The sequence below is a fragment of the Psammomys obesus genome, unplaced genomic scaffold (assembly GCF_907164565.1).
Source record: "Psammomys obesus unplaced genomic scaffold, mPsaObe1.curated_primary_1811, whole genome shotgun sequence".
Lineage (NCBI taxonomy): Eukaryota > Metazoa > Chordata > Mammalia > Rodentia > Muridae > Psammomys > Psammomys obesus.
In genome coordinates, this window is record NW_026586816.1 from 9,701,097 (window position 1) to 9,717,146 (window position 16,050).

General features: G+C 39.8%; 1 protein-coding gene and 1 pseudogene across 1 annotated transcript in view; both read left to right on the forward strand.

Annotated features, from left to right (window-relative positions):
* Positions 1-16,050, forward strand: part of Tasp1 (taspase 1) — a 187,710-nt gene that overhangs the window by 73,787 nt on the left and 97,873 nt on the right. The window contains exon 8 of the mRNA XM_055602612.1: positions 2,578-2,684. Coding sequence (XP_055458587.1) covers positions 2,578-2,684 — 107 coding nt within the window. The remainder of the gene's footprint in view (positions 1-2,577; positions 2,685-16,050) is intronic.
* Positions 6,988-11,984, forward strand: LOC129672946 (protein SET-like; annotated as a pseudogene).

The window sequence follows — 16,050 nt, forward strand, 5'->3', positions numbered from 1 at the left end:
CTTTTGGATATATGCCTAGGAGTGGTATAGCTGTTTCTTGAGGAAGCGCTATTCCTAGAGGTTAAACAGCAACAAACCAAGTAATCCAATTAAAAACTGGGGTACAGAGCTAAACAGAGAATTCTCAATAGAGGAATATCGAATGGCAGAGAAACACTTAAAGAGATGCTCAACATCCTTAATTATCAGGGAAATGCAAATCAAAACAACTCAGATTTCACCTTACACCCATCAGAATGACTAAGATCAAAAACTCAAGTAACAATACATGCTGGAGAGGATGTGGAGAAAGGGGAACCCTCTTCCATTGCTGGTAAGAATGTAAGCTTGTACACCTTTTAAATTTCTTTACAGTCTTTTGTAGTTGCCACTATAGAGATCGCTCACTTCTTAAATTTAACCCTAGGCATTCTACTTCTGTGGCATTTATACATATAATCAACTTTCTTTTTTTTTCATTCATGTTTTCATTTCACAGAAATAAATTTTTATTTTTTGTTAACTTAATTTAGTAATTCTGTATTATTATAAGTTGCCTAAGACATAGTTAACAAATAACATACATGTGTGTGTCTGTTTGCTTGCCTGTCTGTCTCTGTATGTATATACATTCATGCATAGCATGACGTGTGGGGCTGGAGAGGGAACTCAGGTCATCAGGGGGTGGCAAAGAGGCCATTACCTGCTCAGACATCGTGCTGGCCTGCTGGGCTCTGGGCCATTTCCAGTGGCTCTGTGAACTCTTCAGGTCTTTCAGTGTAGAGCCTGCCGTGAACTCTCTAGGTGAGCTAACATACAGAGAACGTAGGCTTCCTTCCTTTTCGGTTTATATTTGGAATAGTTTGAGAACTGTATTTCATTTGTTTTGAAATATTTTTTAGAATTCAGCAGTTAAAATAAAGTAATGGCCTTTGCTTTGTTAGGGAGACTCCCTTATACATCCTGTGTGCTCAGGGGCTGTCTTAGGATTTCTCCTGCTGTGAAGAGACACCATGACTACTCCAGGTCTTGGAAAGGATAGCATTTAATTGGAGCTGATTTGGGTGTTTTTCTAGTCCCCCAAGATGAGGCTCTGTGAAGTAGGAATTAACTACTGCCAGCTGTTTTTGTTCTTTTTTTGAAGATGTATTTGTTTTATGAATATGAGTGGTCTATCTGCATTTACATATGCCAGAAGGGGGAACCAGATCACATTATGGACGGCTGTGAGCCACCATGTGATCGCTGGGAATTGAACTCAAGACCATTGGAAGAACAGCCAGTGCTCTTAGCCATTAAACCATCTCTCCAGCCCCAATTTGAGAGAGAGAGACTTTATGATTTCTTTTTCATTTCCTCAGTGACCCGTTGGCTGTTCATGAACAAATTGCTTAATTTTAATGTATTTTCTTATTTTTACTTATTGATTTCTAAATTTTGTTCTGGGATTTCATGGAAGATTTGTGTTAAGATTTATGTTTTTAAAATCTTGAGACTCATATTGGTGCCTAACATGTAGTCGAGGTTGGAGAATGTCTCAGTGGTGGTAGATGTGTTTTCTACAGATGCTACATGAAGCTCCAGTGATTTTTTTTTTTTTTTTTTTTTGAGGAAGTTTTATTCTGTAGTCCAGGCTGGCCTCAAACCCATAATAGTCCCCCCTTTTTAGCCTTTTGAGTACTGTGATTTTGGTGTGAACCACCATACTAGGCTACTCAGTGATTTTTTTTTTTCTTCAAATTGCCTTTCTGTGTGGATGTTCTGGGGGGCGGGGACAAACACCCAAGAAGAAGAAACTTATGAGGAGTGTGTGCTGGCTACAGTTTGAGGGGCACTGGCCACTGGTCCACATGATGAAGCGGAGAGACACGAAGATTGGAGCTGAGCTTGCTTCATTTTTTTATTTAGTCTTGGACCCCAGACCGTGAAAAAGCACTACCAACATTCAGGGCGAGTCTTGTCAGTATTTCTGTATACTCTCATAGACACAGACAGAAGCATCTTTCCCTGGTGATGCTAACTCCATTCTAGGTGCCAGTGGAGCTTAAAGGCCCCTTTTCCTCCTTGAGCTCATACAGAGGCCTTCGTAGTTAGGACTCCCTGTGTAAACTCTTCTCCCTTCTGTGTGGAAAGGAACAAGGTTCAGATCTTCACCCTGCTTCTCAGTGTGTGCAGCTTGCTTTGCCTTCCCGGGTGTATCAGCCTCCAGGATTTCCTCTTTTCTAGTAGCTCACCTCTAGTGCACTTTGTAGTGCTCCGTCCTCACGTCCTCTTTCATCCGTGCACTGACTTAGAGGACCCCGCAGCTGAATGGCCCTGGGTCACTAGGTGCCCCTGGGTCCTGTCTGCCTTCAGCACTCAGTTGCTTCTCTTCTTTGAGCTTTTCCTTAAGTTTATAAACTTGTGCTGTTTGTTTTGTTTTCCTGTTCTTTAAGTGTACATTGGGAAGACTTTAAAAAATGAACAGTTCAAGTTCAACAATCTCAAGTGCTTTTTTTTTTTTTTTTTTAAATTTTTGGGAAGACTGTCCAGGTTATCTTGTTTTCCTTCTTGTCCTAATTATTCTCAAATATAATTTTTGTTATTCTCTTTTTTTAGGATTCAGCTTAGCTGCATTTAAAAGGAACAAGAGGAAACTAGAGCTGGCAGAAAAGGTGGAAACAGACTTCATTCAGCTAAAGAAAAGAAGACAATCAAGTGCAAAGGTCAGGAGATGTCTGAAGTATTTGCTGGTGCATAATAATGCTATTGTTGACCTGCCTTTAGAACAGTACAGTCCATTTGAAATACTATATGTGGCATATGTATTTTATAGCTGAGTGGAAGCTGGTGGGGCTCGTTAGGTAAATGTACTTACCACAGAGCCTGATGACCCTAGTTCCTTCTCCAGAACCCACATGATAAACGAGAACTGACTCCAGCAGTTGTCCACTGACCTTCACATGTGTGCTGGGACATTGACTGGAGCATGTGTGACTGGAGGATGTGTGACTGGACACATGCATGATACACATGTAAAATGTAATTTACAGAATAAAATTTGAATTGGGTGTCATGGTGCACACCTTTAATCCCAGTACTCTGAGGTAGGCAGATCTCTGAGTCTCTGAGTTTGAGGCCAGCCTGGTCTATAGAGTGAGTTTTAGGACAGCCGTGGCTATACAGAGAAAGCCTGTCTTGAAAATTCGATCATGAAAAGAAACAAGTGAAATTAATTTTAAAATGTAAACAAAAACATTTTAATAATATGTGTTTTAAGTTACTGAGTTGAAAATACCTTCTGAAACATAATTAGTGGAAAATTTAATAATCATCTTCTTGGAAGTTTTGTAACTGTTGAGGGATGTGGTGGCTCAGTGGGTAAAGACACTTGACGTCACCCTGATGACCTGAATTGATGGCCAGGGTCCACATGGTCAAAGGACAGAGAAGACACTGAAAGTTGTCCTTTGATCTTCACAATCATCCTGTTGTATGTGTGTATCCAAACAGATACAAATAAATAAACAGACATGTAAATGGATACATGTAATAAAATTAACTGTTGAAAAGTAAATATATATACATTTAGTTATTAGAATCATGCTTGGCAGTGGCTGAAAGTGTTTAAACGTAATTAAAATTGAATAAAAAAGAAAACCAGCTTTTTATTTTTATTTCATTTGGTTGATAGCCACAAAATGCCATGACTATTGTCTTGATTTGTTCCTTCCATGCTTTCTTTTGATGGTAGAATGAAGTTGAAAGCTACAGAGTTCCTCTTCAGCTTGTGGCTTTCAGGTTCGTTAGGACACAGCTCTTGATTGCTGTGTCAGGTCACATATTCCTGGGCTATACCTTACCTGTATCATACATTCTTTCTTCAGTGCCTCATGAGCTGGCTTATGGTATTTATCAAAGTTTTGTATGATTGTAGCAAAGCACAAAATAAACAGTCTTTCATTATAATAGGTATTTTCTCAGTATGTTTCCTTATAAGGATAATTAATCAAACAGCTTGGCCCAATTCTGCTCATATATCTCACAAAAATGGGTTTTAGGAAGCAAATAAATTAATATATAGATTTTGATGAAAATTTGTGTAGTTTGGTTTCTTTTTTTTGTGTGTGTATATGTGTGTGTGTTTCTGCATTCTTTGTAATGGCAGGGTGAAAAATTTTGGACTTTCTGTCCTTTAACAAAATCTGAGTATCTGGGTTTACTCATCGGTAAGCACCGAATGCAGGAAATTGAGTAGAGAGATCACAGGCTGTAGTGTGTAAACATGTCTCAAACACAAAATGCATGCAGTAGACAGTTTCTTCAGCTTTTGTATGTACTCTTGCAGCCCAAATCATATCAAGACACAGAACATTTCTGTTTTGGTTGTCCTTCAGTTAACTCCTTTCCTAGATAGTAGCCAGTATTCCATGTTTTACCGCTGTGGATGTTTTGTGTGGCTGTCACATGGAATGTGTTCTCCTCTCTGTACTTTTTTCCACAGGATATTTTTAGACGTCCCATCACTGTTTCCTTAAAAGAAAAACAAAACCCTACATGCACAGACTATAATTTGCTTATACGCCCTCCTGTTGGAGATTGGTTGTTTCTTGGTGTTTACTATTAGGCATAAAGCTGCTGTGAAATTCTTACAGAGTTCTTTTTTGTGGCTGTTAGCTTAGAATTTTATGCATAGAAATTTTACTAGTTTTTAGAGGCTGTCTTTCGCTTAAGGTCATTACCAATTCCCATCACTCATTTTTTAATTTCATTCAGAAAATGAAAGTGTAATAAGAAATAAGTAATAAGGTAATAAGAAAACAGTGCTGAGCAAAATGTTATTGTGAGATTTGACATTTTAGTGGACAGAAGGATGAATATATATATTTATTTATATATATATTTAATATAAAACTAAGGTTACTCTTTTTTTTAATCAATATATTTTTTTATTTTTATTATTAGTTACATTTTATTAACTCTGTATCCCAGCTATATCCCGCTCCCTCATTCCCTCCTTACCCCACCCTTCCTCCCTCATCTCCTCCCTGCTCCTTTCCAAATCCACTGATAGGAGAGGACCTCCTCCCCTTTCATCTGACCCTGGTTTATCAAGTATCTTCAGGACTGGCTGCAAAGTCCTCCTCTGTGGCCTAGCAGGGCTGCTCCTCCCTTGGGGTGGGGATGGGGTCAAAGAGCCAGTCATTGAGTTCCTGTCAGAAATAGTCCCTTTTCCCCTTACTATGGGAAACCAATTGGTTACTGAGCTACCATGGCTACATCCGAGCAGAGGTTCTAGGTTATATCCATACATGGTCCTTGGTTGGAGAAACAGTCTCATAAAAGACCCCTGTGCTCAGATATATTTGGTCCTTGTGAAATTCCTATCCTCTCCATGTCATATTAACGCCCCCTTTTTTCATATGATTCCCTGCACTCTGCCGAAGGTTTGGTTATGAGTCTTAGTATCTGCTTTGATACACTGCTAGGAAGAGTCTTTCAGAGGCCCTCTGCAGTAGGCTCCTGTCCTGTTACTTGTTTTCTCCTATGTCCAATGTATATCCCATTTGTCTTTCTAAATGAGGATTGATCATCTTACCCCATGTCCGCTTTCTTGTTTATCCTCTCTAGGTGTATAGATTTCATTATGTTTATCATATGTTGTAGGTCTATATAAGTGAGTATATACCGTGTTTGTCTTTCTCCTTCTGGGATACTTCACTCAGAGTGATCTTTTCTAGATCCCACCATTTGCAGATTTCATTACTTCCTTGTTTTTGCTGAGTAGTATTCCATTGTGTAAAAATACCACAATTTCTGTATCCATTCCTCCATTGATGGACATCTGGGTTGTTTCTAGGTTCTGGCTATTACAAATAAAGCTGCTACAAATATGGTTGAGCAAATGTCTTTGTTGTGTACCTGAGCAAATTTTGGGTATATGCCTAGCAGTTGTATAGCTGGGTCTTGAGGAAGCACTATTCCTAATTGTCTGAGAAAGTGCCAGATTGACTTCCAAAGTGGTTGTTTGCATTCCCACCAGCAGTGGAGGAGTGTTCCCCTTTCTCCACAACCTCTCCCGCATGTGTTGTTCCTTGAGTTTTTGATTTTAGCCATTCTGGTGGGTGTAAGGTAAATCTCAGTGTCATTTTGATTTGCATCTCCCTGATGGCTTAGGACATTGAACATTTAAGTGTTTCTCTGCCATTCTATATTCCTCTACAGAGAATTCTCTGTTTAGCTCCATACCCTATTTTTTAATTTGATTACTTGATTTATGGCTTTTTAACTTGTTTGGTTCTTTATATATTCTGGATATCAGCCCTCTGTCAGATATAGGGTTGGTGAAGATCCTTTCCCAGTGTGTAGGCTGTAGTTTTGTTTTGATGACAGTGTCCTTTGCTTTACAGAAGCTTTTCAGTTTCATGAGGTCCCATTTATTGATTGTTGTTCTTAGAGCCTGTGCTGTTGGTGTTCTGTTCAGGAAGTTGTCTCCTGTGCCAATGAGTTCTAGGCTCTTCCCCACTTTTTCTTCTACCCGATTTAGAATATCTGGTTTTATGTTGAGGTCTTTGATCCACTTGGAGTTTAGTTTTTACAAGGTGATAAATATGGATATATTTTCATTTTCTGCATGTAGACATCCAGTTGGACCAGCACCATTTGTTGAAGATGCTGTCTTTTTTCCATTGAATAGTTTTGGCTTCTTTGTCAAAAATCAAGTATTCATAGGTGTGTGGGTTTTTTTCTGGGTCTTCTATTCGGTTCCGTTGATCCTCCTTTGTTTCTATGCTAAGGTCACTCTTAAGTTTTGTTCTTTGTTATATTTTGTTAAGAAGGGAAAAAGAGAACAAGGTGATGTGATATAGTAGCTTAGATTTAAGAGTCTGAGGATAGAGTCCCTTCATTAGGATGACAGGCAGAAGTCCACATGTGAAAAATCAGTGAGTTTTATAACCAGTCAGTAGAACAGTGTAACACTGAGAATGAACTGCGTGTTCAGTACTGGAGAGTTGTCATGTTGGTGTAATGAGGAAGAGCGTCACTGTGCTTGAAGCGAATGGTCGGGGGAGGGTGCTACGGAACGAAGCTGAAGAGGCAGAGACAGGCATGACCCTGAAGGATGGGAAGAATGTGGGAAGGAGTGCAACTTTATTTTAACAGCTGACTTTTCGTGCGCTGCTCTGCTCCTTTCAGTCAGGTGCCTCAGTATCCTCGCTCTGCTCTTGGCTCTTTATTATTGAAATTACATACGTTGTTTCATGTTGAAGTTAAGAATAATGAGTTAAAAAAGAGAGTGGTCTATTTGAAAACTAAGGATTGTCTGAATATTTAGCGCTGTATTGGAAAAGTAAACTGAAAAAGTAGAAGTGGCTTGTAAAAAAATCGTTGCATACTGATTATGGATAAATGAGCTAGGAAGATTGAAAAATCATAAAAATATATAACTGTATTTCGAATGTCTTGTTAGTATCCTCATCTTGTTCTCTTTTACATATGTGAAACTCAAAATCATTCTGTTCATTAAGAAAAACAGTATGGAACATTGTCTGAGGACCTATATTCTTCTGGTTCTATCAGAAGATCAGGGCTCAGCATCTAGCTCAGTGGTAGAGCTTTTTCCTAACAGTGGAGGGCCCTGAGTCAGTCCTCAGCACCACAGAAAAAAGATGAAAACGTTAAGGTACTGTTGTTGAGTTTTTTATTACCAGCAAAATACCCAAAACAATTTGCTTGTGAGGAGAGTTTTAATCTGGATTTCAGAGGTTTTGCGTGTTCTTTTGGCCTTTTGCTGTTGTGCCTTTGGCGAGGCAGTCCATCATGGCTGTGGCCATGATATAGAAAACCTGCTTACCTCATGGCAGCCAGGAAGCTAAAACAGAGACTGGGCTAGGCTCTCCATAGTCTCCTCCAAGTGCACTTTGCAGCGACCTCATTTCCTCCTCGGGGTTTCCTTCCATCTCTTAATGGTTCCACAGCTTTTCCAGTAGCGCCTGAGCCTAGAAACCAAGCCTATGACACCAAAGGACACTGTAGCAGATATAGATTTAAATACGTATTTCTCTGCTTTTCCTAGTGTATTTTCAACTTTAGAAATTTGCGCCAGTTTTTCATTATTGGAAAGCTTGCTGTTACAGGTAGAAATAGTAACTGTGAAGTTGGTTAGGGGAGCAAACTGCATGTCCATGGGCAGGAGTTTGGTTTATAGGCTGAGAGGACGATGTCTGTGATGAAATTATTGACACCAAAAATTACAGCCATATCGATGCACTCTCTGAACAGTGAGACTGCTTGAGAGATTTGCAACTGAATCTCAAGCTAGTTCAAGATGTAGAAACTGGGAGAGCACAGAATGGCCTAACAAAAAGGGAGCAGACACTGTTGAGGCAAAGGTTCCAGGGTGTGTGTGTTTATGTGTGTGTGTGTGCGTGTGCGTGCATGTGTGTGTTTTGGGGTGTGTCAGAGAGAGGAGAGAGAACAACACTAAAGGAGTGTGAACTGGCTCACACTTTTCCTGTGGAGTGGCTCTGGGGCTTGGCACCTGGAGCCTGTTCGTCTGGATTGGCCGTATTTGTGGCGTATGGATGGAGATGGAAATGGCATGGGTTGGTTAGGGAGAAGAAGGGTCGGAGTAGCTTTTGACAAGTTTTGTCATGGAGGAAGAGTAGATGCCATTGCCCATTAATTTCTGTAAGTTAAGTCAGTTTTGTGTACTTAATTTCTAGCTGTAGGGTTTGTAGATTTTAATACAGGCTTTTAGGAATTATCTGTTTTTAGTGATTGGTATTTCTGTTTTTTCCTCATTGCTTTTTTTAGTGACTTACATAGTAGAGACAGGAAAGATAACTTTTGTTTTGTTTTGTTTTAACTGTTGTATTATGTTTTAATATGAAAATAGTAGTGAATCATTGGCCCTGGTTTTCCTTCTATCTTGTTGTTATAAATAGTCTGTACTTCGTATGTTCTGAGACAAAAAGCGAAAGGTAACTGAGTCAGTACTTACTGATCTTTATCGTAGCTGGGGGAAGAACAGTCTTCCTGGAAGGATGTGATAAACTGGTTGGTCTGTTCCTGTACTTGGCTCATTCCACAGGAAGACTGAGTTTTTCATGGCTGAGAAGACATTTACATTTAGAAAGCAGACATGGTGCATCTAGCTCATAGTCTAGATTTCATAAATATCATTTTCAAACAGTCCTGGATCTGATTGGAAGGGACTCTTATTCTTCGAGTATTAAAAGAAGTTGGGGGTATTGTTTGATCTCAACATTTTGATGTTTCAATCCCCCCTTCCCCTTTTCATTTTCCACAAGCATATTGCCTAAATAGTTTCCATCTCCTTTTTTTTAATAACAGATTTTGCAGTTGAGTGTGCGTAGTTCTCCTTGCCTCCTCCCACCATGTGCCTAAAGTAATCGAGGCTCTCAGTTAATTTTGTTGGCTTTTAGGTAGAGCAGCACTTCCGTAGGACAGCCAGCCCATCAACGGCTCAGCAGACCTTTCCCACTGTGGGGGATGTTTTAGTCTTCGGTTTCTAACAAACACATTTAGAAAAACAGTCACTGCATTTTGTGCTTTCATACCATGTCGTGTGTTCAAAACCACTCTAAAGAGATGCTACAACTTTTAATTTTGGTTCTTTAGCCACCACACAGGGATATTAAATTGGCCACATGTTTCAGAAAGGAAATGTTGGGACTTGCTTTGTGTGCTTCATATAAATATATTCTATTCTTTTGAAGTATATTGTGGGTAATGTTTTCCCCTTTTCCCCTCCATCTTGAAGTTATTATGTAAACGCTTAACTGCATCATACTAAATCACTGTATTTTTTTTTTGGGTGAGAGGTAGGTTAAGATCAAAGAAAATGAGTGCCCCCAAAACAACATATTTTCTTCAGATTGTTCCATTTGCACATGCCTGTGCATTTTGTGTGCAAGGAGAAGTGTCATTTTAATTTTCTTGAAATTCTTTGCTTGATCTGATGCTCTGTGTTTTTCAAGATGATAGTTAATATGTGGGCATTGGGTAAGTGGAAGTATGGACTTCTGTCACTTTTGTAAAGAGATGTACATTATAAATTATGCTCTAAAATACGGAAAATTATCTTCCTTTTGAAATCACTGCTTTGAATGATGGGTAATAGTTTAAAAATTGCAAGAAGCCCATCTAAGAATATGTTTATTACTTGATGAGCCACTGCTACAGCTCTTCTGTCTTAATTGGCACTAGGCAGATCAGTCATTAAATCTGTTAGGACCTCATGTGTTTATATGGGGGTTGGACAGTCAGCATGAATGGTCAGCTTTTTCCATTATAATGTATTCATTTCATGTATTCATTTCTGTGTGTTTGTGTGTGCATGTGTGTATGTTACGGCATGCTTGTGGAGGTCAGAGGGCAACTTGCAGTATTCAGGTCTCTCCTTCTACCACATAGGCCCTGGGGCAAGAATCCAGAGAATCAGGCTTAGGAACAAGCACCTTTACCCACTGAGGTACTTCACTGACCTGATGGTGATTCCTTAGTTTATGTTTTATGGTACTTTATGGTAATTCATCTGTATTTAAAATCCTATACCTTTAACTGTTGATGGTGGGATAATTATAATAATTTTTACTAATTTAAGGAAAAGCTTCTAAGTATATGTATTGAGTAGCTGTGAAGATTGGTTTCTAACAGGAGCTAAGTCTTAAAACTGCAGTTAACAAAATGTTAAATTTGTGTAGCCTTGAAAGTTATAGATAAAACCAATGAAAAAGTCAATGGTAAAAATTTAACTTTTTAAAAAATGTTGTAATGAAAGTAACCAGTGGTATCCTCGAATATTTATTGAAAGTTAACATTGGATATTGTGAGTCTTTTGTAAATCTTGCTTCATTTTGTTATTAGGCTTCCATTAATTTTTAGTATTTAATGGAATTAACGAAGGGAAGAGAAGTTACTTCTTTGTCATTGGAATAATTCCAGCTGATCTGTAATATGGAGATTGTCATATCATAGCTTAATAAGCAAATACTCCCCACGAGCAAAGTTTCCTTAACACTTTAGATAGAAGCTCAGTCCATGATAGTAAATATTTCTTAGTGATAAATGAGGAGGCTGACTTAATCTCCCACACCTGAGGCTGCATCAGTTGCTGTGAGTTTATTCCTGCTGCGAACATCGGGCCTCTGCCCTCTGGCTTCAGGCCACCTCCCTTGTGCCACGGCCCTGAAGTGGCAATCTGTGATCCTGCCTCAGTCCAAGAAGTCCAGACTGGCTCCTGCCCCAAAGCTGGAGAGCATGCCGGCCTGTCCTGGCCTGCTGAAAGGAGAGAAAGAACAGCAAGACGCAACTGAACTTACCGATGAAGTACACAATGAAACAGACAGATCTAGTGAACAAGCCAGTGAGGAAAATTAGAAAATTGAACAAAAGTATAACAAACTCCGCCAACTGTTTTTTCAGAAGAGGTCAGAATTGATGGCCAAAATCCCAAATTTTTGGATAACAACATTTGTCAACCACCCACAAGTGTCCGCGCTCTGCATTATTTGACCAGAGTCAAGTGACAGAATTTGAAGACATTAAATCAGGTTACAGAATAGATTTTTATTTTGATGAAAATCTTTACTTTGAAAATAAAGCTTTCTGCAAAGAATTTCATCTGAATGAGAGTGGTGACCCATCTTCAAAGTCCACTGAAATGAAATGGAAATCTGGAAAGGATTTGACAAAGTGCCCAAGTCAAATGCAGAATGAGGCCAGCAGGAAGCGGTAGCACAAAGAGCCAGAGAGCTTCTTTAGCTGGCTCACCACCATTCTGATGCAGGTGCAGGTGAGGAGGTCGGCAAGGGTGATAATGGGCCAGATCCCTTGCAGTGCTATTTGGTTCCTGTTATAGATGATGATGAAGGAGAGGCGGAAGATGATGATAATGATGAAGAGGAAGGGTTGGAAGGTATTGATGAAGAAGGGGATGAGGAAGAAGGTGAAGATGATGATGAAGAGGAAGGAGAGGATGAAGGCGAGGATGACTAGCACAAAAGACTTAGGGATTCCAAACTTCTTTTTAATTTTCTTTTTATTTTTTTTACATCTTCTCCAGTCCCCGGGAGCAAGTTGCAGTCATTTTCCTCCCCCTCCATTCTTGTGTTCAGTCACCCTGTTTTGAGTTCTCTCTTGACACCATGGTTCTCAACTTACTTGGGGCAAAATACAATAGGAAGAGAATCTCCACTTTTCCGTTCTAAATTCATTTGTATCTTTTCTTGTCTCAGAAGCTCTGGATTCAATATCCACACCATGCTATGTGGGAAAAAAAGAGAAGGCCCCCAGCTCCCTGGGCTCTGCTGGAGGGTGCTGGGCCCCTGTGGAGTAGTGCATAGAATTCTAACTGTTTTTCTTTCTCTCTATAGTGGGCTCAGAGATACACTGTGTTTCTGTGTGAATACAGTTGGCATTTACCAGCGTGTATCTGTCTACTTTATTCTCTTGTTTAATAAAAAGAAAAAAAAGGGGAGGAGAGTATAGAAGGTCAGCAAAGAGTGCCCTTGAGGCGTTGGGAGGTTAAGTGGGCATTTTGATAACACGGCTTCTCCTTTGGCATGTTTAATTGTGATGCTTAATGGACATCTTTACAGTTTAAGGTGACACTTTTAAAATACAGTTCTCTCCTAATGAGGACTTGAGCTCTGCCAACCGGTGGGAGAATCAGCAGGGTTTTATTTGGATATGACATTCTCTGTTGCAATTTTAATTTTAATTTTTTTGTTTTGTCTACACTGGAAGGAAAAAGATGCTCATTTTAAATGTTGATGTGTGCAAGTTGCTTTGTTACAATAAAACCAATGTGAACACAAAGGACCTGATGCTTTTCTGTCAGAATAGATGCTTGTTATGACCTTCCAAGTTTGACCTGCATAATGACATCATGTCAGACTTTGTCTTCCTAACTTGGTATTTTTGGTTCACACTTTGCAGGGCTATGCAGACTGAGTTAAAGGGATTTGAATCAGGTCTTAATGTCTCTGTGTCTGAGTGATGTGGGTACAGTTGCTGCCATGGACTTGTACCCTTGATTTTTATCTCAATTTGGTATTTTTAAAAATGGGCCTTTAGTTGCCTGGATATTATGACAGCACTGTGTCATTGCCCTGTTGCTGGAATGCTGTCTCTATGAAGGACAGCTGCTGGCAGGTCTTTACTGGCAATGTGAACTGTTGAAGAAGGTGGGCTGTCAGAGTAGCAGTCATGAGGTGGTCAGGAGTGTTCTGTCCCAGGTGTGCAGCAGAAGCTCTCAGATGTGACTCAGTCTGGGTGGATGAAGATTTCTGTCTACTCAGTGCCACTGTACAGAGAACATTGTTTTGGGAAGCTGCCTGATGGGTAAGCCTTTTACTGCTGTAATATAGAACTAAAGTTCAGTGCCACTTTTTCAGAGATGGTTACATTCAAAGCTTTTTGATGTGTAAAACTTTATAAATGGAACTACTCCATCGATAAGCAAAGTGTAACCAAAATCTGTCTAGGTGGATACTGTGTAATTTCTGCACAGGACTCTGTTTAGAAAATACATCACTGTATCCGTCAGGAATCTTGCTCCAATAAAGGAACGTAAAGATTTGTTATCATATACTAATGATTTAACCTGAATCACTTTAGACATGCTGATACTGACACTAAGACCAGCAAAACAGCCCAACTCAGGAAAAGACAAATGTGTGTGCACAAATGACAAACTTGCCAATTACAAGGCTCTTTTTAGATCAGAAGATAAGAACCAGTGCTTAATTGGTTGCCTGCCTGCCAGTCTGCCTGCCTTCCTGCCTCCCTCCTTTCCTTTCTCCCTCTCTCTATTCCTGGCTTCACTTTGTGTGTGTGTATGTGTGTGTGTGTGTGTGTGTGTGTGTGTGTGTGTGTGTGTGCATGTGTATACATCCTTACATAGTTGCACATATATGGAGTTCAGAGGTCATCTCTAGTTGTTGTCACTCCAGTGCTGCCATCAATCTTGTTTGAGGAGACAAGGTCTGTCACTGTCCCTGAGCCTGTAAGGAGGCTAGTCCTGCTGGCCGTGGACCCAAAGTCCTCTTGTCTCTCTCGCCCAGCACTGCGCTGGAAGCTTGCACCACACGCTCAGCAGTTTGTACTGTCTGTTCTGGAAATCAAACTGAAGTCACGCCAAAATGCACGCCAACCATTTTACTGGCTGAGCCATCTCTCCAGTGCTAGAAAACTCAGGTTTTTAAAAGCTTGATTGGATTACCTCTTGAAATAGATAGCAGGCACTGCTTACAGTTCAACAGACCCGAGAATTACTTAACAAGTACAGGAAATTGAACAAGTATTGAGGTGAGATATGAGACCAAGCATTATGTGAATACTGTTGGTTAGCCCAGAAACTTTGGCTAAATGTGATACCCCTTCCAAATTTACTTTCCTCTGTGGTACAGTTGGCATGTTGAATCACACGGTTACTGTGGAACTGATAATTCTGTTGAGATTTTGAGGTAACAGAGGTTGTCCAGATTCCCCCTTTTTCTCTCATCAAGGGATTTTTAATTCTAATGTATCTTAAATCTGAGTGATAATTATTATATCTGATGAACTATAGATTAATCTTAGAGGCTTTACTACTTTTGGGTAAGCGAATGGATCAGCGCTTGAGATCATTGCTTCTGTTTTTTGTTTTTTGTTTTTTTTAATCTTTAGTTAGCATATAGACTAATGGGTTTATTATGGCACATCATCTGATACACAGTCATTAAAACACTTATTTATACTGTGTGGGTGGGGCGGGGTGCCAGGCCATGGTGCATACGTTTGTGGAGGTTGGAGAACAGCTTGTGAGAGTTGGTTCTCTCCTAGTCTGTGGTTAGGGTTATCCACAGGTATTTTGTCTTTTTATTCTGGAGCAATTGGGAATAGGATTTCCTGTTCTGGTTTCTTTCCTAGCAAGTTTGTGACTAGTTTATAGAATGGCTCCTGATTTCTGCATACTGATTTCGTCTCCTGATACATTGGAGAAAGCTTTTTTTTTCTTTCTTTTTCACTTTCTTTCTCTTTTCTTTTTTGTTAAAACAAAACAAAAAACATTTCCAAGAGCTTTTTGGTAGACCTGTTGGGAGTTTTAAAATACAGGATCTTGTAGTGGTATTTTAACTTTCTTCCTATTGTATCCCTGTTGTTTCTTTCTTTTACAGTTGTTCTGAGATTTCACTGTATTAAGAGCTGTGAGAGGGGAGAGGATACCCTTCCTTTATTACTGGTTTTAGAGTAAATGCTTTCAGTTTTCCTTTGTTTAACATAATTGGCTATGGATTTGTTATACATAGTCTTTTTTGAGATAGGTTTTTTTTTTTTATTTTTATTTCTGGTCTCTGAGGATTCTGACTCAGTTGTTACCTCCCTCCCTAACCTACTCTTTTCTCCCTACTCTTCTACCTTTCTTACCTTCTGTCCTCTCCTCTTCCTTTCGCCCTCCTTTTTCTTTTTAAATGATCCACTAATTAGGGCTGCTTATGCATATGTGGGGGTTATTTTAAATGACTGTCCTCATCCATTGACCATTTGCTACTGTAAGCTCCCCAGGAAGAGGGGACGCCTCAGGAGTCCTCCCCACTACAGGTGTTACCCAGGCAGCTGCAAGTGCTGAGTTCATGAGTACAGTTGCCACTGCAGGGGGCCATCAGCTGTCTTCTTAGCTGCTCTGGAGATGATTGTGTCTTCCGTCCAAGTTTATTTATGTTTCAATTCAGGCATGGTATACCAGCTTAGTTCCTTATTATGAGCTAGCTTAGTCATAGAGTATGGCCTTTTCAAATATATATTTTTTAAAGTACAACTTGTACAAATTTTGTTGACAGTGTTTGTGTTTGCAGACATATGGGGACTGTGTGTGTGTGTGTGTGTGTGTGTGTATACTCCTTGCTGGTGTAGTAGGACGAGCTTTCGGTATTCTTTTTATGATGTGAACACTTTGTGGGGGGTTTTGGTTGTTGAGTCCTGCAGTAAAATTCTTTGTGGGGAGAATTTCCTTCCTTCCTTCCTTCCTTCCTTCCTTCCTTCCTTCCTTCCTTCCTTCCTTCCTTCCTTCCTTCCTTCCTT